The sequence below is a fragment of the Lytechinus variegatus genome, chromosome 13 (assembly GCF_018143015.1).
Source record: "Lytechinus variegatus isolate NC3 chromosome 13, Lvar_3.0, whole genome shotgun sequence".
Taxonomy (NCBI): Eukaryota; Metazoa; Echinodermata; class Echinoidea; order Temnopleuroida; family Toxopneustidae; genus Lytechinus; species Lytechinus variegatus.
This window is the reverse complement of record NC_054752.1, coordinates 34,022,073-34,043,278: the sequence shown is the minus strand read 5'-3', so window position 1 is coordinate 34,043,278 and position 21,206 is coordinate 34,022,073. Positions and strand designations below refer to the sequence as shown.

The 21,206-nt window shown below is 35.7% G+C and overlaps 2 protein-coding genes across 3 annotated transcripts in view; one reads left to right on the top strand and one right to left on the bottom strand.

The window, feature by feature from the left end:
* Positions 1-8,555: 8,555 nt before the first annotated feature.
* LOC121426874 (ATP-binding cassette sub-family B member 6, mitochondrial-like) overlaps positions 8,556-21,206 on the bottom strand; it is a 75,066-nt gene continuing 62,415 nt past the window's right edge. For both annotated transcript variants that reach the window (XM_041623277.1, XM_041623278.1), the window contains exons 19-21: positions 15,901-16,013; positions 13,399-13,562; positions 8,556-10,665 (exon numbers count right to left, since the gene is read on the bottom strand). In XM_041623277.1, coding sequence (XP_041479211.1) covers positions 10,596-10,665; positions 13,399-13,562; positions 15,901-16,013 — 347 coding nt within the window. In that variant the 3' untranslated portion in view covers positions 8,556-10,595. The remainder of the gene's footprint in view (positions 10,666-13,398; positions 13,563-15,900; positions 16,014-21,206) is intronic.
* Positions 17,643-21,100, top strand: LOC121426876 (P2X purinoceptor 7-like). Its single transcript, XM_041623279.1, has 2 exons — positions 17,643-18,207; positions 19,417-21,100. The coding sequence occupies exons 1-2, from the start codon at positions 17,807-17,809 to the stop codon at positions 19,613-19,615; spliced, it is 600 nt and encodes a 199-aa protein (XP_041479213.1). The 5' UTR covers positions 17,643-17,806; the 3' UTR covers positions 19,616-21,100.

The following is a 21,206-nucleotide window of genomic DNA, read 5'->3' as shown; positions in this document are numbered from 1 at the left end:
TGGTTGACTATTGGTGGGGAAATAAGAATTATATATATATAGCGGTACGAGGTCTTGGGCGGGGGAGGGGGGTTAATATTGGAAGTTTGGAGCTCCACGTTCCTCGACCAAGACAAAAGAATGAAAGAGAAAAAAGTATAAAAGCTAGGGATGAGATTATCATTTTTTTTTTCATTATTTTTTGTAGTCAAATCATAGAAGAAGTAAATGACCTCTAAAAACGGTATGCAATCAATATTGAGTACAGATCCCGCATATTTTGTAAATTTCACGCAAATTGCGTTGAAATTTACCCTTAAAACATGTATTCTTCCCATTATGGGGGAATCAAATTACCCAGTAAACATGCATGTCCCCTAATTCCTCCCCAAAATTCTGTAAATCAGCGTTTTTAGACTGTGATATGTTCAGAATTAAGTGAACATTTCTTTAAAATAAATCAATTTTCTATTTCCTTCTGACGTGCCATATCCCTTTTTCAAATGTCGACCACTTTCAGCTCAGAAAATAAACAAAGTGATAATATTCTCTAAATTGGTGACAATTATCGTTTTCAGAGAAGTGCAACTTAATTAGCCACCCCTAACCCAGGACCATACCCGATGAGTTGATATTAATGATCGATGAAGCAAAGCTCAGTGTTTTTTTATTTTTCTTTAGAAAGTTAGATATTCACTAAAAGTATGTTTCCCTAATCCCCATTCATTTACCCCCATCTCTTTCTCTCTCACATCTTGCTGGACCTGTGTAAATATGATACTAACATATGAGGGAAAGTCGAATATATAATGTACGATAAATGAAAACAGCTATAATTTCAGAATAATGACCTTATCTCAATTTCAAAATCCCGTTTACTTTTATCTAATACAAACATAAACTTAAAAATAGCTATAGTCATCTAACCTTTAAAATGGTACACACCGCACCTTTTTTTTGCCTGTCAAATTGTACGTGGACGAAATTACCTTAAAATTTTAGTGAAGGTGACCTTTTTATTGGAGGGGGCTGTCAATTTTTATCGGGAAATGACCCCCCCCCCTGGAAAAATCCTTGATCCGCCCCTGCGCTCGGTCATGACATACAGTATTGACACTCCATACAAAAACACGTTCTTGTAATTCCATCTCGTTTTTGTATTTTAATACAAGTATAAGATCTTTATCGTATTCATTCATTTTTTTTTATATTTAAGGGCTCAACTTATGATTTACATCCAAGATGCATCCATAATGAAAATAGAGAAGGTAACCTGAAATTCTTCACTAGGAATAGTGGGGAAAACGATATTGTTCACACATAATTTATAGGTACGATAAATTCAATAAATTAATAAACTGTTCATGGTACACAGTATAAGAAATAAACATTCTTGGAGATACATGATGAGTACATGCATGATGGCGAACTGGAAAGAGACGGAGAGGGGGGGGGGGGGGGGCGGGGATGAATAGTCAGGAGAGAAAGGTGACAAAGCGGGGGGGGGGGGGCGGATACCCATGCTCCAGTTCATGGTTACAAATATTGCTTAGAATGTCAATTTTACGTCAAAATATTAAAAATCAAACATTTTGAGCTTGCGCGCGCGCATAACATATGAAGAAAATGGATGATTATATGAATGATTATAAGCCATCACAACATAAACTTTCAAAACGTGGAAATAGCACAATGATACGAATAAAATGGGGGAAAGACTGTAGAAAGGAAAGATTTGGAATAATCTTTAATATATTATATTATATGATATTATATTATATGATGATGCAACAATCAAAACTTTGAACGAATATTATTATTAGATTGATAAGTTCTATTAATGTCATTTAAGATCTCTAATGTAAAATTCTAAAGTCTGATGGAAATATTGTCCTAACTTGCCTCAGGTTTTCATTGACAGCATTGATTGGTTCAACCTTAATTACAAACGATATCTTAATTGCAGGGGGCGCGGAAGCGGGGGGGGGGGGGGGGCGGGGGATTCAGCCCCCACCTTTTTTCCAAAACCGTGTACAAAAACGTAAAAATGACCATTATGATTGTGAGTTTGCATGGTCAGCCCCCCACTTTTGGCTCAGCCCCCCCCCCCCACTTTGAAAACCGGCCGTTCCGCGGCCCCTGAATAATTTGTGTCACAGACAAGATCACGGACGTCGGCTTTACCTTTATGTATACTTTCATTGGGTTTAGTACCACCCTCACACACCTCGATCGCTCAAATCAGACCCTATAAGCAGTGATAAGCACATATATTGGGACAAATTGTACATCCTTTGTTTGTTTGTTTTATTTCCGAAATCAGATAAAAATATACAATATACAAGAGAGATACATACAATAACAGAGGATCATCAATTCAGCTGCATTTGCAAAATACTGCTGTTCTTCCTTGTGGTCCTTTATAAAGTATAGCTTTAGTCTTTTGTATCCTTGCAAATTGGACCACACGTAGTTTTCCCTTATAATTCCTCTTCATTGTTTTAGTGTTTTGACACCCTATTACGTTACGGCGTATTTTAAACGTGCCCTATCTTGAAAAAGATCCTTTTTACGTCGGGGTCGCGCATACTCGTCAATGGAAGTGGCCCCGGGTCAGATACTTATCATTAAAGGACAAGTCCACCCAAACAAAAAGTGGATTTGAATCAAAAGAGAAATATCCAACTAGCATAACACTTAAAATTTCATCAAAATCGGATGAAAAATAAAATAAAAGTTATGACATTTTAAAGTTTTGCTTAATTGCGCAAAAAAGTTATATGCATATCCTGGTCAGTATGCAAATTAGGAAACTTATGAAGTCTTGTATTTTATGATATGAAATATTCCCATTTTCTCTTCATTGTCAAGTGAAAAACAATTATAAGTCCCTGAACATGTGGAATTAGCTTTGTGATAGTTCATTCAAGTTGGTCCTTATTGTCAAATCTGTAAAAAATGAAATATTGTATGATTCAAACAATAAAAAAAAGAAATGGTGAGGGACATCATCGACTGTAATTTGCATGTCACTGAGTTGTGCATATCACTGTTTTGTGAAAAATAAACGAAACTTTAAAATGTCATAATTTTCTTATTTTAGTGAAATTTTGCAGCGCTATGCTAGTTTGATTTTTCTCTATTTATTCAAATCAACAATATCAGTCGCCGTTGAATCCCTTTTCAGCCGTAATTTATTCTTTGTTAATTTGAAACTTTATTTTGAAACATTATTATTCTTTCTGACGGTTGTTTTTTATGTAGATTTTCATTTTATTCCATTTATAGACAATCATAAATCGAAAAGTCAAATATTGAATTTTGAATAAAGATCGATCAGGAACTTATAAATAAATGACATTTGATTTGCCAAATACTGGATTTGTAGATTATGATTTAAAGATTCCACTGCAAATTATTTGACATTAGAAAGCAATTTAACAAAATTAAATACAATCCCAATCTGGATTTGTCATCAAAAACAAGAAATGAAATTTCAACTAAAATTGTCTCATGCCCGCAACTTATTCAACACGTACACTATTGCCGATGTTATTAGCTGCGACTTAGTCAAGTCCACCCCAGAAAAATGTTGATTTGAATAAATAGAGAAAAGTCAAACTAGCATAACGCTGAAAATTTCATCAAAATTGGATTTAAAATAAGGAAGTTATGGCATTTTAAAGTTTCGCTGTTTTTCACAGTATAGTGATGTGCACAACTCAGCGACATGCAAATGAGTCAATCGATAATGTCCATCACTTTCTTATTTTACATCCGATTTTGATGAAACATTTAGCGTTTTGCTACTTTGATTTTCTCTATTTATTCAAATCAACATTTTTCTGGGGTGGACTTGACCTTTAACATTGATGAAGACAAGTAGGGGTTAGTGTTACTGATAAAAGCCGGGATAAAAGAAAATGCGAGTTGAGAAAAATCGGCCTCAGGGAAGACCACATTGGAATCATAGCCCGGTGCTAAACTAACAGTGCAAAATGTGGTGAAAGTGACATGGAGTCCACCCCAGAAAAAAAGTTGATTTGAATAACAATAATAAAAGGCATTTGTATAGCGCCAACAGAATCAACAGAGAATAATCAAATAAGGATAGTGCTAAAATTTCATCAAAATTGGATGTAAAATGAGAGAGTTTAATGGCATTTTAAAATTTCACTGATTTTTCACAAAACAGTTCTCATTTCATTCAAATTGACTTTTTTATTTTGGCCGACTTGCCATTTAAGATAAACGGCCCTTTCTTATTATTTGTAGCTGTTGGCGCTATACAAATGCCTATTATTATTAATGTTATTCAAATCAACTTTTTCTGGGATGGACTCAGTGGAATCCAAGTCATTTTTCACCAAATGCACCTGGCTATTCCAAATGGGTGGACTTGCCCTTTCATTGACAAGCGATTAGTAAATATTAAAAAAATAATCATATGTAGCCAGATGTATACCCTCCCTATATTTGGGCATTCGGGGAAAACTATAGTTCCTTTAGCTTCAGAGAACTTCAATAACCAATTATCAATATGGTTGTAAAATTAGAATTCTGCTCGAGATGGGGGGGGTAAGGTCACACCACAGGAATTGTTCCTTTCCCATATGATTTTTCAAGTAAGAAAAAAAAGGAAAAATCAGGGACAAATGGAGAAATGAGAGCATGAAAAGAGAGGTTTGGGCTGTTTTTTTTTTTACTTTAATACCCCTACTTTTTAATTAAGGAGAAATTACACCAAATATTGATCCAATCAATCTCAACTGTTTGGAAATCCATCAATGTCATAATTTTTTTTCTACAGGAAATTTACACAATCTCTTTAGTATAGAGAATCAAACTGAATCTTCAAGAAAACAATGGATGTATGGATATACATCATAACTAGAAAATATTTTGATGAAACGTGTATTTTTATATGTTGACGTTGCAGGCAATCCATAGTTGTGGTTGATTGGATCAATAGCAACTCTTTTGAAAGACGAGGCCCTGATTAACATTGAAGGTCATACACTCTGTTCCATTCAGCAATATATCAAGAAATGGAATACATTCATGTCAGAGAATCATTTTATTTAATTACAAATGGGACAATTATCAAATTAGCAATATGACATTCTTTTTATTTCTAACTGAGTACTTTAGAGTCTGTATCAGTTCAATAAGTTGAAGAATCATCTATTTTGAAGCATTATTTTCAGACCTTAGTAACTTTCATGAAATCCTTGATCTTGATTGGCCGTTGGGGATACACCTGGATGGCCTATATGGAAAAGTTAAGTTTATGCAAGGGCTCCAGATTATGTAAAGCATTTATTACTCGAGGGATGCCCCGGGCTGAAGATATTTATATATAAATAAAAAAAAAAATTCAGAGCAAAATGCTGAAATTTTATCTAAATCGGATGACAAATAACAAAGTTATTGATTTTTAAAGTTGAGCAATATTTTGTGAAAACAGTTATACACACGTTGTAATGAATATTCATTAGGTGAGCTGATGTCACATCCCTACTTTTCTATTTCTTATGTCATTACATGAAATCATGATTGTTTCCTTTTTCATACGTGCAAATGTGCCTCCATTATAATGAAATAAGTTGCAGCAATACATAACTAGTGCCTTTAATCAGTTGTCAATTCAATTGTTTTAGTTCTTGGTAGATTTTTTTTTGATAAACCTAATTTCATATACTAAAATACAAAAAACAAGTGGGGATATGACATCATCAGCCCACCTTATGAATATTCATGAAGACATGCCTAGAACTCTTTCACGAAATAATGCAAATTTAAAAAATTCAATAAATTTGTTATTTGTTATCCGATTTTGATAAAATTTTGCTCTACTGTGAATTTTACTGTATTGAGATGTAAACATCTTCAGCCCATATAATCCCTTTAATAAATTGTCATTTTTTAAATCATACAAAAGAATGAGAGTATAATTGTTATTTACATAAATACCCTTCAATTAGTAGTATATGTTCTTGATTATCAGAATTACTTTAATTACTCACATACTGACCCCTTTTTATCTCTATATTTGTACATCTAATTAATTGTTGTAATGATGTTTCCACTTTTGCATTATTTGCTGTTTAATTCCCTGTATATCTTGTATATTCTAATTTCTTTCTTTGGCACTTTGGAATTTAATATTATATGAAATTTTGTATATATTATTTTATTTTGTTATTTTCATTTTCTAGGTGTGACACAAGATTTCTTTAGCCTAGAGTAACTCAACATCCAGAGATTCAACTGTTTTAATTTCCCAATTGTCAAAATATCCAAGACAACATTTCGTTCCAATTATACAATTTCAAAATATACTTCAATACATTTGTTGTTAAATTTAATGTTACTCATCAAATGATTGATAAAATCACCCAATGGATGCTAAAAATTACAGATACAGTGAATACAAAAAGAACAAAAAATACACATATATTTCAATAAATGGAATGACAAGAAAGACTTGCAAACTGAAATTCCCAAATTAATACAGTGATACAGGAAATCCAAGATAATACATTTGTTATTATGGTGACATATATAATACTCAAGAATCACATACATAATACAATTCAAAATGAAAGCGTAACACAATCATGTAATATTATTTTCTAATATTACATGAATGCTATTTGATACCAGAGCTGCCAACCTGAACAAGTACATTTCACGATTTTAAAAGGCGAAAATAAGTATTTTGGTGAGGAAATCAGTATTTTCAAAGAAATATAATAGGACATCACATAAACTGAAACTTCAGAAATCAGTATTTTGCATGAAACCATCAGTATTCTTCTCATTTTTCAGTACTAAATACGGAAAATAAGTACTACTTTGTAGCTCTGTGATACCATACCCCCCCTAAAAAAGCACCACTATGACATAATACAATTAAATTAAGAAAAAATCCAAATTCAAAGTTAAATATCTTTCCGTTCAGAAAAATTCTGTATGAATTACATGTATGGTCGGGGTCCTTAATCTACGCATCACACATCGCGCATGCAATTTCAATGGCAAACATTGCACTCTGTATATGGAACTGTAACTGCAGAGTGACAAATGATTCCTGTTCAGTGTTTCTACAGAGGCTGCAATCAATCACTAAAGGCAGTGGAAACCAGCAAGTGTTTGGAATTTTTGAGTTATATTTACTTTAATTTCATATTTTCCTTTAATAATATCGAACATATTTTAGAAATTAAGGAAGGCACAGGAAATACTATTTCTTTGCATGATATATCGAGGGCGTAGCTTTTGGACCCCTTCTACATAGGGCGGTGGAATAAAGAGGTGTTCAGAAAACATGGCAGGATTTTCGAATTAGTGAGTCTTTTAATATATTTTCTTCTTGGTTAAAGATCTTTAGAATATTTACCACAAATCAGCGAAAGACAATTTGTTCCAATAATAAAATTGGCACAGTTTTTATCGTTTGTAAACAAAGTGCGTAGCTTAAGGTCCCCCAATCATGTTATTCACAACTCTTTTCAAAAGCACCATTAAATAATTAAAAGAGCATTAAATATAAAATGAACTCATAAAACTTTATACAACTATTACACATGTATGTTATTCAGCCCGTGTTTAAAAAGCACCAAGAAGTTAATTATTACACAAAGCATTAAATACATTTGTATACAGTTCAAATGTCAAGGTAAACAAATATGTCAATTCATAAAATTTTCTGATTATAGTACCTGTTATGTTATTCAATACCCCCACCCCTTCAGAAGTACTAAGATTTTATTACCGGGTAATCAAAGCATTCCATACTATACAAATATTCAATGTTAGTGATTGTGATCAATCTGAATGTAACACAAGTGTATAAGACTGCTTCAACTTGCACCGAATGCAATATTCGCAAAATTGACAAAACAACGAATAATCGTTTTTTACAACGCAAACAATTTGCAGTCTAAACTAGACCAAATTACAAAAATAAATCAAACATCAGGCCAATGGAGGAATAGGACTCAGATTATAGATCTGGTAAAAGTATGTAAAAGCATATCGCTCAGGTCTTACATTAGCCTTCCATTTTGCTAAATATTATACTTTACCTGTGCGCACGGTGTATGTAGCGCAGTGATGCAGGTACGTGCATGGAGTTTATTGTTTAGGCGTATGCCCATGGACCTATCCATGGAGGATTATCTATTGTTACAGGGGGGGGGTGCTATGACAATGCTCTGCATCCCCAGTAACAATAGAAGAATCCTGCGTGGATAGGTCCATGCGTATGCCATGGCATTCACTTTATTAAGTTTAGAATCTATTGCACAGCTAGCCAATAGTACTTTCTTGCTGGAGCGTGCAATAGGCGTCTATCACACTGCAGGCTCTCCTACTCAAGCGCAGGGGCGGATCCAGGATTTGCCAAAAGGGGCGTGGGCAAATTCTTCGGAGGAAAATTTTGACAAGCCAAAAAAAGGTTTTCAACCACAAATTAAGGATATTTCATACCCAAAAAAATTTCACAAGCAGGGACACATGCCTCCTGTATCCACGCCTGCTCAAGCATGCAATAGACGCCTATTGCATGGGTGTCATATGTTGGCGTGCTACATTTCAGCCGATTCCTCTGAATTTGGTCTTTCTTTTTTCATACTGATTATTTCCTTGTTTGTTTTGATATTAATGTACCATGTCTATTTCGCCAGTTTTGAAGAATTTAACTCATACGTAATTGTGTATTTAATTGTACCACTTTCATTTTTGCATTGTCAATAATCCAAATGAAATGGTTGTAATGAGTTGATAAATAAATGAATAAATAGATAAAGAAATGTCATGTGACATGAATTCATCCAATCAGCTGTCAAGGATCTATGTACAGTATGCCATGTATAAATTTTACACTTCAGAATTCATGGCGTTAAATATTCACCAATTTACGAAGTTTTCTCATAAGAGTACAAGCATGTTATTCAATACCTGCTTCCATTTTATCCCTTTTTTCCTTCTCACTTTTCATAACTCATTTCATATATCTGCCCTTTTTATTTCATATCCATGCAGGCCATAGCTTTGTAACAAATACGAACTTACAAAAGATTAACACCACAAAAGCTATGTTAAGATGGCAGGATCATGACCTTGTATGATATCAGCACGAAAAGCCAGTCTAATAACATTGGGTGATTTCAAGTACGGTGTTGGCCTTGGTGTTGGTGTTGAAATTTGGATTGCTTCCCCCAGCCCCAAAACTTATTCAGAGTTTGTATAACTGATCCAGATCGCATTATTGACATCTCAACAACCAGTGTGTGACTTTTCGGGACCATCTTCATTCTATGTTTGGTGTTAAAATCGTGTAAAAAAATTGACCTAACACCAACAACAAAAGGTCAATACTGAAATTGAAATCACCCAATGTAGCTCTTTGTAGCAACATAATTATGGATTACACCCAGTCAGATTCTGAAGTCAACAGTGAGATAAAGTCACACGTTGTCCTGGGTATGGAGGTGATCAAGAGGAGTGGTGTTCAATCAAAGAAGCGTGATGTCTCTAGTCTCTCTTGGGCAATTCCATAAACATGTTCTTCCAACCCATTCTTAGAGTGTCTCTGTTTGTTATAAGCTACTAAAATCCTACGATCTGATTGGCTAATGGTAAATTTGTTATAGGAATGTTGCATTTGTTAAAACAGCATCCTGTCCCGTAACACAAAAGTTAGCGATTAATCCTACTCTTGATTTTCACAATTGTACATTGTAGTCGATGTAATCAATCTTCAAAAAATGTTCTACGATCATTCAAATCTTAGTACTACGGGACCCAGGTGAGAATATGCAGTGGCTTGGGCAGTTAGAGTGAGGTAAGAAGGATACAAATTGAGGTCGGACATACAAAAAATGTTTCATTTTGCCCTTACGCAGAATTACATACAGTCCAGTCTGGGATTTTGTCGTGGTTGCGTTGTGATCTAGTGGTTATGACTATTGTCTTTCAATCCAAAGGACAGGAGTTGATTCCTGGCCAGGGTGTGTTTTCCTTCAGCAAGAAATTCACCCATATTGTGCTGCACTCAACCCAGGTGAGGTGAATGGGTAACAGTTAGGAAGAAATTCTTCACTGCTCAAGTGCCGGATCAGAGTAGCTGTGCTAATGATTTGACAATCATCATGTTAAGAAGGGCCAGCTGGAAGAACAAATTTCGGAAGTGAAGTGGCTACCCTGGGTAAAATATGATATTATTGTTATTATTTTCTGAAGCTCATAAAGCTATTCCCAGATGCAGACATGTTGGATGGCAAACAATGATCATTCTACATCTAACCATGATGGTAAATCATTGATTTCATAGTCCAATTCACAGGCTACACAATGCTATTCCCACCAATGTGACATCATCTGAGAGCATTCTGCAGTTGGACACACACACACGATTCAACTCAATGGTCTGGGGTGACGGAGGATCGAATGGTGCTTGGTAAGAATGTTTGTCTCCCTCTATGTTAAGCTTTGTATAAGATATCACCCTCTCAAGAGGCCACACTGAATGAAACTCGGTGTGGCCAGGGATCCCTGGTATGGCATTGTCTAATATGGCTGGGTAAGGCTTTTGTTGCGTCCATTCATATTTATGTTTCTCGAAGCTCGTGTTTCCACATGTCAGCATAAGTACCATCCATTTCCACAAGCTCTTCATGCCTGTTGAATAAAACAACAATGATATTAATAAATACTTATCCAGGGTGCTACATAACTTTTTAGAAATGCTTGCCCAGTCGGGCAAGTAGATTTTTTAATATACTTGCCCAAAAATCTATTTCACTTGCCAAAAAAAAATCCTCGAAAAAAAGTTTTACCTCTTCAAAAGAAAGTTTTGTGGTTTTATAAACCATTGACCTTTTTCTCTCTTTTGACATGAGCTTAGCTACCTTGTTATTGCATAAATTTTCCCAAAATGATTTTATCTTGCTTGTCATGACCAAAATTATGGTCAATATCATATAATTTTGACCCTAATTTTGGTCATTCTACTGTGAGAATTTTGCTTGCCCAATTCGGGCAAGTAGTTTTGGTCTTTACTTCAAAACACTTGCCTGACTCTAACTTTTACTTGCCCCGGGCAATCAGGCAAGTGCTTATGTAAACCCTGATTTATACCTAAAATTAATTCCATAACTTAAAAAAGACATCTAAACACCAAAGAAACCTAACCCCTAAACGTCTACGTAATTGTCAGCACATCCACATTAGGATGTAAGCATTCGTATCACATGTTAAGAATATTGCAAACATGCTAATTTTTTTTCTATTTATGTCTAATAGCGCATTAGTGAGACAAAATTTGATAATTCATACACGGTATCATGAATTTTGATAAAGAGAGAGTAAGTTACATTTTTTAATATCCAGCTGTAATAGCACATTCAGTTTAATCTTAAATATCATGGCAGACTGGCTGTAACAGATCTCTCATAAGATTAGATGCATTCATCTAAAAAAGTCCATATTTCATTAATTGTTTGAAATAGACATGAAATGAAATACTCTGAAAATTTGCTTTGCCCAATTCATTGTGGGCCCGGCAGCCACTGTGCAGCATTAGATTGATGAGGCTCTACCCCTTTAATCCTTGATCGCCAAACAGGGTAGCAGCAACACCCATCTTTTAATATCTTTTGGTCTGATGCAGCCGGGGTTTGAACCCCCGACCTCCCGATTATGAGATGGATGCTCTACCAACTGCGCCAACACACCAGGGGCCTTTCTTACAAAGAGTTGTGATCGACCCAATCAATCACAACTATGGAAAGCCAGCAAAGTCAACATATATAATGCATTTTTGTTCAAATAAATTTCTAGATATAAATGTATATCAAAAAATTTATTTATTTCATGACAATTCGATGTGTTCTCCTTTGTTTACCAAGGACATTTTGCAAATTTCCTGAAGAAAAAATGATGACACTAATAGATTTCCATAGAGTTACGATTGATTGGATCGATTGGAACTCTTTGTAAGACAAGGCCCAGTTCCAGTTGTTTGGGAACACATTGGATTTTAGGTACCTTATCAAAATTCTGTGCCACACGATTAAACATGAATCCACTATGAAGGTACTAATGCTTCTTTCCATATTGGCTTTCCAGCATTCTCACCATTGAGTCTATAATGAAATAATGGCATGGTAATGAAGAGCCCTTGCGTGTTCCCTGCGGGCCAGGAAAGATGTGGCTCTAAATCTTTGACAAGGCATCTTAAGGCCACCGCACACCTTACGACCCGACTGGTCGGTGACTGGCTTGCGACTGAGTGAGGGGAGATGAATCGCAAGGCAGTCATAAGCCTCGACACCGCACACCTTGCGATCCGATCTGCAACTCACGCATGCACTTTTTGGCATAGCATCTGAGAAATTGCGCTTACTACTGCATATGCACTTTGTTTATCATAATACGCGTTATGCAACTCTGCTGTCTGATTGGCTGAAGGTTGGATTGAGCTTGTGATCCAGTCATAAGGATTCGACATGTCAAATCCTTCTGATTTTCCTTGCGACTTGTCTCTGACCGGTCTGCGACGCTCAAGCTGACAAGAGCTGTGACGTCACATCTCCCCTCACCCAGTCGCAAACCAGTCGGCGACCGGTTGGGTCGTATGATGTGTGGTGGCCTTTATATATAGCTTTCGATTACTGGTGGATTGTGATAACAAATGGAGGAGTCGTGGTGTGATGGTTCAATCATTTGACTCTTACCCCAAGGGACAGGGGTTTGAATACCATCCAGCGTTAACGTCCCTTTTAGGGCATTTATCCACGTTTATCACTCTCCACTGTCTCAAATGTTTACCAGGTGAGTGTTTCATAAAGCTGCTTGTAAGTTAAGAGCAACTTTAAGAACGACTGGTGATCCTTTCTTGTGGTAAATGGTATCTTCATTGGCGATGGTTAAGCGTGCAAGAAAGGTTCACCAGTCGCTCTTATCTTACGAGCAGCTTTATGAAACGGCCCCCTGGTAGGATGTGAAAACCAATTAGATTGGCATGTTTGCACCAATAAGAAATGGAAAGGATACTCCCCAGGGAGTGGAAATGAGGCACTTTATGTATGGAACAGGTGGGTGTTTCATAAAGCTGTTATTAAGAGCGACTTTAAAAACACTGGTGATCCTTCCTTGTGGTAAATGGTATATTCATAGGCGATAAGTAAAGCGCGTAAGAAAGGATCACCAGTCATTCTTAAAGTCGCTCTTATAAACAGCTTTATGAAACGGCCCCCAGAGGTGGATCCTATGACTGGGGTAATAATAATTACAATGTAAACTGCTTAAAAACACAAAGTATGAAGCACTGTATACATGTACATGCAAATGTTATTATTTTCACTCGGAAAGAAACTCTGCAACAGGCCATCGATCAAAGATTCCACCTACCTTCCTTGCTGTACAATGATACCATCCTTTAGAACGATGATCTTATCAGCGTTGACGACAGTCGAGAGCCGATGAGCAACCACGATAGTCGTCCTGCCTTCACATACATTTGATAATGATCTTTGAACGTTTTCTTCAGTTTCATGGTCCAAGGCGGATGTGGCCTGTGAGAAAAATTACAACCTGCATTATCAAATGTGTTTCATTATTGATAAGCTTGGACTTAAAAGGTAAATGCCGATTGTGATGATTATTTCAAAACGGGAAAAACATTTTTCTTTCTTGATTTTCAGAGCCTACTTTTCCCAACTCACTGCCTAGACAAGTGTTCCTCTTAACTATTGTCAGTCCACCTCCCTTTGTTTTGTTTGATTTTTTTTTCTTTTTGATTCCTCCTTTCTCTCATTTTTTAGGAAATATATATATTTTTCTCTTTCTCTTTCTTTTTCTTGTAACATATTGATATTAAAACAAGTTGACAATTACTTGTAATTTTATTCATAGGGAAACTATAAATTACAAGCTCTGCTTTTTAAATAGTTTGCCCTTCATATTCTCATCTTATTGATATATCTGTCTGCAATCCAAACGTTCAATTGTATAAAATTTGTCTGATTTATTATGAATTATGGTGATGTATTGTATTATTTTACTATCAATGATTTACTGTCTTTCGATGGACGTTACCTTGAACAATTTATTTGATATTTCATGAGATATGAAAAATAAACCAAACTCAAACTGAACTGAAATTTGCAGCATTGGATAGGTTCTTAACATTGAGATGAATGGGGATTTTCACAAGGCTTTTTTTTTTTCATGGCTCTCTTGAGCATATCCACCTAACCCCAATGTACTTTTGACCGTTTCAAAATGAGTTCGTACAGAATCCAATCTAATGACAACCAAAGTGTCTGTATGTTTAAATTTAAAAAATATGAGCCAAACGATTTAGGAACGTATTCTGTAATTGCTTAGAAATCAGCAAAACATGCATGAAATTCAAACATGCTATTGGGTCTTTTGCCAAGCAAATAATTTGAACTAGCACATCAATGATGTGGGGCTCATCCGGCATCTCGCAATGGAATTTAACACAATTTTTAATTTCAGCCAAGTTGACACTGTAATGAATTATATTGGTGACATAAATTGAGGAAACAGAATTGAAATAGATGAAATGACATAGAACAAGCATTTTTGCACTTTCTCAATAAATTTCGCATAAATTGGCATAAATAATTTTCTGGTCAAAATTTCTAAATTCTGTGTAGAACCTTGGTGAACCTCATGTGGAACAAAAAAAGAATCAAAATCAGTCAAACAAAAGGTATTTTTGTGAGCTTTGAAATACATGCATAAATTTGCATATTTAATGAGTTTCAAAATTCTGTGTTGAAATTTTGTATCCCCACCAAGAGCTTTCAAATAAAGGAAACAAAATTGAAATTGATCAATAAATAAAGGAGAAAAGGCATTTTTTGTGATTTATGAATTAATTTTGCATAAATTAGTAAAAATAATTATCTAGTCAGAATTCTGTGTTGAAATTTTGGTGACCCTCAGTTAGTTCTACCAGCTCTTTGTTAACAATTTGATGATTGCCCATCTCTAATAGGTCCAAGGTTTATGTAACTTAGCAGTTATGCCTTTTCACTAGTCCCAAAAGTTTAAAGAGCATTCTAGGCATAGAAAATAGACATACAAAATATTGAAAATTTCATCAAAATCAGACAAGGATTAACACAGTAATGGCCGACGGCTTAAGGTCCCCTCCGACGGACCTGGTACTGAGGATTAATGCCTTACCAAAGGGCACTAGCACACCAAGTGGGAATCGAACCCGGGTCACCGGAATAAGAATCCCCCGCTCTACCGACTGAGCTAACGCGCCTTTATCCATCAAGAAAAAATTGGATCTTAATGTATGTGATAATCACGACTGCAACTTGTCTTGTTACAAGGAAGACAGGGCATACGTACATTTTTACAAATATGAAATGATTTTTCACGTAATCACATAAGAAAAGGGAAAGTAGGAAATTAATATCATTAGCCCTTCTATAGCATATTCACGACAGTGTGCATATAACTGCTTCCAAAAATATTGCTAAACATGAAAATTCAATAACTTTGTTATTTGCCATCAGAATTTGATGAATTTTTTTACCATTTTGCTTCATAAAGTTTATTCTATTTATTTAGATTTAATTGTTTTCATCCCAGAGTATTCCTTTCATTTTCTTTTAGATACCAGGGGGGTGTTTCACAAAGATTTAAGTATGACTTAAGTCGCACTTAAATGCAGACGCGTACAAGATATGCAACGCGCGATCTTATTGATAGATACGCAGTAGTGCGCGTCCTCATGGCACGATCTGACCAATGCGGTCAAGCCTTTCATACCGTACGCAACTCAGCATTTAAGTGCGACTCTAAGTCACACTTAAATCTTTGAGAAACACCCCCCAGTTTGTGTCACTCCAGCGGTAATATTCTTACCTCATCAAGGATCATGAAGTCTGGATCTTTTAATATTGTTCTAGCGATGGCTACTCTTTGCTTCTCACCCCCACTCAGTTTGATTGCTCTCTCCCCTACAATGGTATCATAACCTAGAGGCGAGAATAGGATTTTGTAAGTACACTGCAAAAACTCCGGTGTTGATTTAACACCCCCCCCCCCCCGGAATCTATATCTGTCCACACCAGAGAAGTATTAACACCACTTTGGAATCAAACCGATGCTGTTTTAATACTAATTGGTGTTGTATAAACACATATCTGGCGTTAGACCAAGACCAAACTGGTGTTAACACTTCTCTGGTGTGAATATATAGATTCTAGGCTGGTGTTAAATCAACACCAGAGTTTTTTTCAGTTAAATAATGAGAATAATGAATTTCATTATTTAGATTAAAAAACAACATATTTCTTTCAGGCTCCTTATCAAATGTCTGTGCCATGTCTTTTAGAAGCAATTAATCAGGAACAGTGTTGTAGTGCCTTGGTGCTCGGCCTTGGCCTTAAGGCCTACTTTTTCAAAGCCTTGGCCTTGAACATTCAAGCCTTGGCCTTTATCGTTAAATTGAAATGCTTTGGCCTTGGCCTTGAGGTTTTCAGGCCTTGGCCATGGCCTTGGGTTTCCATGCCTTGGCCTTTGGTATTGAAGCCTTGGTCTTGGGTATTAGAGCCTTGGCCTTGGAGGTTTGAGCCTTGACTACAACACTGATCAGGAATCCCCTTACAGGCTTTGCATCTTTCTTGTAATTTCCATTATTTTATCCCTGCGAAGACTATAAAATATTGACCAGAGTTTCTACCGAAGACTTTACAAAGGGTCATGGTAAGATAAGTATCATTGGAATCTTAATTCCTGTGTCATAAAATTTTACTCCGATTAGAAAATTATATCTCAACATGGTTTGCCAATTTTGGGGGTAAGTACTATAAAAAGCCAAATCCAAAGTAGAGTACTCAGTGAACATAACAAAAAATAGAAAAGATTTAGGGACATATTTGAAGGACTGTACAGAGATTCAATTTTTGATGTCTTTAGGAAGTCTATTCAACGGTATGGGGCATGAATAAGTAAAGGACCTTTCCCCAAAGTTTTTGAAAGTTTTGGAACCACAAAGGAAACAATTGTCCAAGAATATAGAGACCCAGTTGGTATGAAGTAATTGATAAATGGAAGACTGTATTGGGGCACTGATCAATGAAGACAATGTAAGCGAGCAAAAAATATCTTAAAGGAGAATGAAACCCAAAATCGAGTACCACATAGTATCATTGATAAGAACATGACGATCAAAATGAATCCACTTATACCCAAATCCGATTTCCCAGTATCGAGTACCACCTCTTCAAAGTTGGGCTTCTTCAGGTTCGAAGTCTCTGAATGGAGATCGCCATTGTTCCGGGGTTCGTTCAAAATCGTGACGTCATCGACGTACAACCTGTGTCGGTAGTACTTTCAATGTGCATTGCTATAGGGGTTGAAACCGCCCCAAGTTTGCATAATATAGATACTTTTTTTACCAGAAATTAATAAAATATACATGTCATACTCTTGAAAATATTATTGAAAAGATATTTTAATTATTTATGGTTTAAAAACACAAATTAATCAGTTTTGATGAATTTTTTTACACATTTACTTACGATATCCAAATTGGCCACTAGCCCTAGCTAGCTTGCTTACAAACGTAAACACATCTCTATGTATACGGTACGGTACGGCCGGACAGCTGAATATTTTTTTCGTGTAGGCCTAATGTTGGAAGTTTTGATTGATTGACTATCGTAAGATTGTGCTATATTTATATTTATCGAACTCTATTTATTAATTGTTACCGTGGACTTTACATAAAACAAAACTTATCCCGGACGGTTAATGATTTATTGAAATGGAAGGCCCGAGACCCTACGACTTCGAGCCGCAATACTCGGCCGAGGAAATCGCTCAACGAGCAGAGGCACGTCGCCGTCTGCGCACGGTCAGCAGCAGCGAGAGTGACAGTGACGGAACCGGCGATGTTGAGCCACCGCCACCACCACCAGATAGACTGGACAACAATGACTGGTGCAGTTGTGGAAATTGTGCAGTGATGCCAACACAAATGGAGTGCATATGTTGCCACGAGATAGGAAACTGCCGGCAATTTTTGTCTCCATCTGTGAACTGTGTTCGAGACTATGAAGATTTTTCAAAAGTTTGTTTGGAGCGTGCGGTGTTGAGAACTGCGCTTGTTGCCCGCCTGGACAAGCGAGGTCACAGAGGCAATTTGCCAAGGATCCTAGAAAATGAGTAAGATAACATTAAATTCTTATTAAAATTTTATGTCCAAATAATTTTATGCACAGCCTAGAGAGAAATCATCGCAACAATCGATCATTTGTGACTTTCATATAAAAACTAAAGTACCTAGGCCCTACTACGATATAGTCACGTATTGTATTACTGGACACTATTTCTGGACGTGCATATTACTGCGTTCGAAATCAATTTCGTACCGCAAGGCTTCCTTAGCTCAATTTCACAGATAAATTCAAAGAACAAGATTGCAAAAACAAGGCGAAAAAATCGAACTTTTACCTTGTTTTTCTCTAAAATGACAGATAATGCTTAAAATATCATATAACATAGTTTTGCATTAACAATTGATCTAATTTCTGATGGAAATACGGACCTGATGTGCCGAATTTAAATCTTGTCCGCTCCATCGATCAGATTGTTGATGGGTAGTTCTCAAGGTAGTCGGTAACCCATGCCGTGCACGCAGGAGGTTTTTTGTGATAGAGAGCCGTCGACCATCGACAGCGCATCGAAAAAACTTGATGACTGAGGATCACAATATGAACTGGAAAGTGCCATATCGAATGCGCAATTGAAAAAAAATTAGCTAGCAAACACAAATTACAAATATCTGCTCAGAATCGATATAAGAAAGTAAACAAAAACTTAGAATTTACTCATGATATGATATATCACGATAAAATCACACCAATTCTTTCTTACTTCATTATAATCAAGAATATTTTTTACCCATCCGGCGTGCGTCCGGAATTATGTTATTTGTCACACACGATGCAAAGAAAACGGTTGGAAAATATAAAATAATTTCATCATATTTACAATTTTCAGAGTATTTGGAATAACAAGTGATAATTTTTCTTGGTCCGGCAATAGGATACACTGCCATACAGTAGAATAGGGGCCTGTATGGCCTGGGGATTTGTCCAGTCCACCTATAGTCACACAAGGTCAAAATTGAATATCGTAATCAAACAATTAACATCACAATACACGCATGACCAATGTGAAAGAAATATTACAAGGGTTAAGTCCTTTAAGGAGATTAAAAGAAACATGAAATGATGGTCTCGTTATCATGTGCTGTAGAAAATCAATGCACTTTAGAATTTTTTTTTAATTATACAAATGTTTTAAATATGACAATGTTTTAAATATGACAATTTATAATTTTTTTCTATTTTGGACACCTTTTTCCACCAGATCCTACAGATACTCTGCATATCGTCTCTTTACCTATTGGATTCATGGTCTTCTGGGAAGGGGTGTGAGGAAGGTGATACCATCTTGCGCCGTCTTGAAAATTCATTCCATCTACCCAGCAGCGGACGGTGTTTACACAGGATTTAGTATTGGCGATGATGGTGAGCAGCAGGTGGTTCCAGAACACTTCGCCATATGAACCATTTTGCTAGCCTACAGCATACAGGAACAGTTTATGTGACCCTTCTTATTTCCCAAATGAAACTCGTGCCTTCTTTTGCTTTCAGTTATTATGTGTATATTGAGACAATTTTGTCATGGGATGAAGTTGGGAATCAAATGGGACCTCAGAAAGTGATTGTTTTCCTCCCACTTTGTAATTCAGAAAATAGTATTAAAAACTGACAAACTACCGGGGTATTTAAAGCTTTTTGACGAGTAAAATCGCATCAATGGTCAGAATGCTAGTATGTAGAACAAAACAAATGCTACATAAGACCAAAAACATTTTGTAGCAACATTCTGTAAGCTCATGAGATTTCACTCTGATTATGAGTGCATGTTGAAACTCTTCAGTACACATGTACAGTACAATGTATATCCATACATTATTTTCCAATTTTGCCTACCGGTATTCATTTATTATTGTAAATGGGTCTACATGTAATTGAAGTTTTCATATATATTTTTGTATGTATAATGAATCACATCAAAATAGTGCACCTTTCCAGGATTCAAAATGAAATTACATGTACATAACTTTTGTTGCATCCATTCTAAAATTTTAAGGTCAGACAGGAATCTCTAGAGCTTTAGAGACAATGGTGGTTCATACATTGTACATAAAGAATTCATATCACGCAAATCTTGCTCACCTCTCATGCATGTGTACATTGATTTTTTTTTCAAATTTTAATGCATTTTTTGGGGGAAATGGGGGGTGGTCAGCCTTGCCTCAGTCATTCTATTTTGCAGATAAAAGGACATGCAGTCAGGTACTCTGTCCCTTTTTTTTCTTTGAAGTAATTCCATTTATTTTTGGCACATTTCTCAGATTGGATATGACTGTGCAGAAAAAATATGACAAATATATGTACAGTTGGAATATATTACAATAGGAAAGAAACCTTGCATTTCATCATACAATGTAGATGTTGGTTCACCACATGTAGCTTGTACTACTTTGTAAGCAATTTTCAAATAGAATGTGCATGTACATCATACATGCAACATATATTATGCATGTATGGGTATTTTGTAATGGCAACCTGTTATTGCAATGCTTATGGTAAAAAATAAGAATCAAATTTTTTTAACTGTGGAGTATCGTTTTGAAAATGCAGCACACATTACTGTATTATTAGTCTTTGAATGAAAAGGTGCACGACACACTTTTAGAATGTATCAGTCATTTAGTTGCAGTGGTAACAGTCACTTAAACAGAGAAAACTGCTCATTTTCCTTTTTTTGTAAAGTGCTTGTGAACTGTTATATACACATGGGGCTAGGATTATCAATCACCAATTTATTTTCAGTTGTTTCTGTACATATAAATTAATATTGTAAGAAGTGCCATTTTCATTTGTTTTATATTAAAATCATTATTGTAGAACAAACTTACTACTTCTATCATATATGTGTCATTTTATGTGTGTCATGTTAATAAAATTGGAAAAATACTTGACTCAAAACGTATTGATGTGCATTATGTACACTGTCGGGTAACACATGTATACATGTATGAAGAATTTTATTCCATTAGGAGCTAAATCCACTTTTGAAGCTATGAA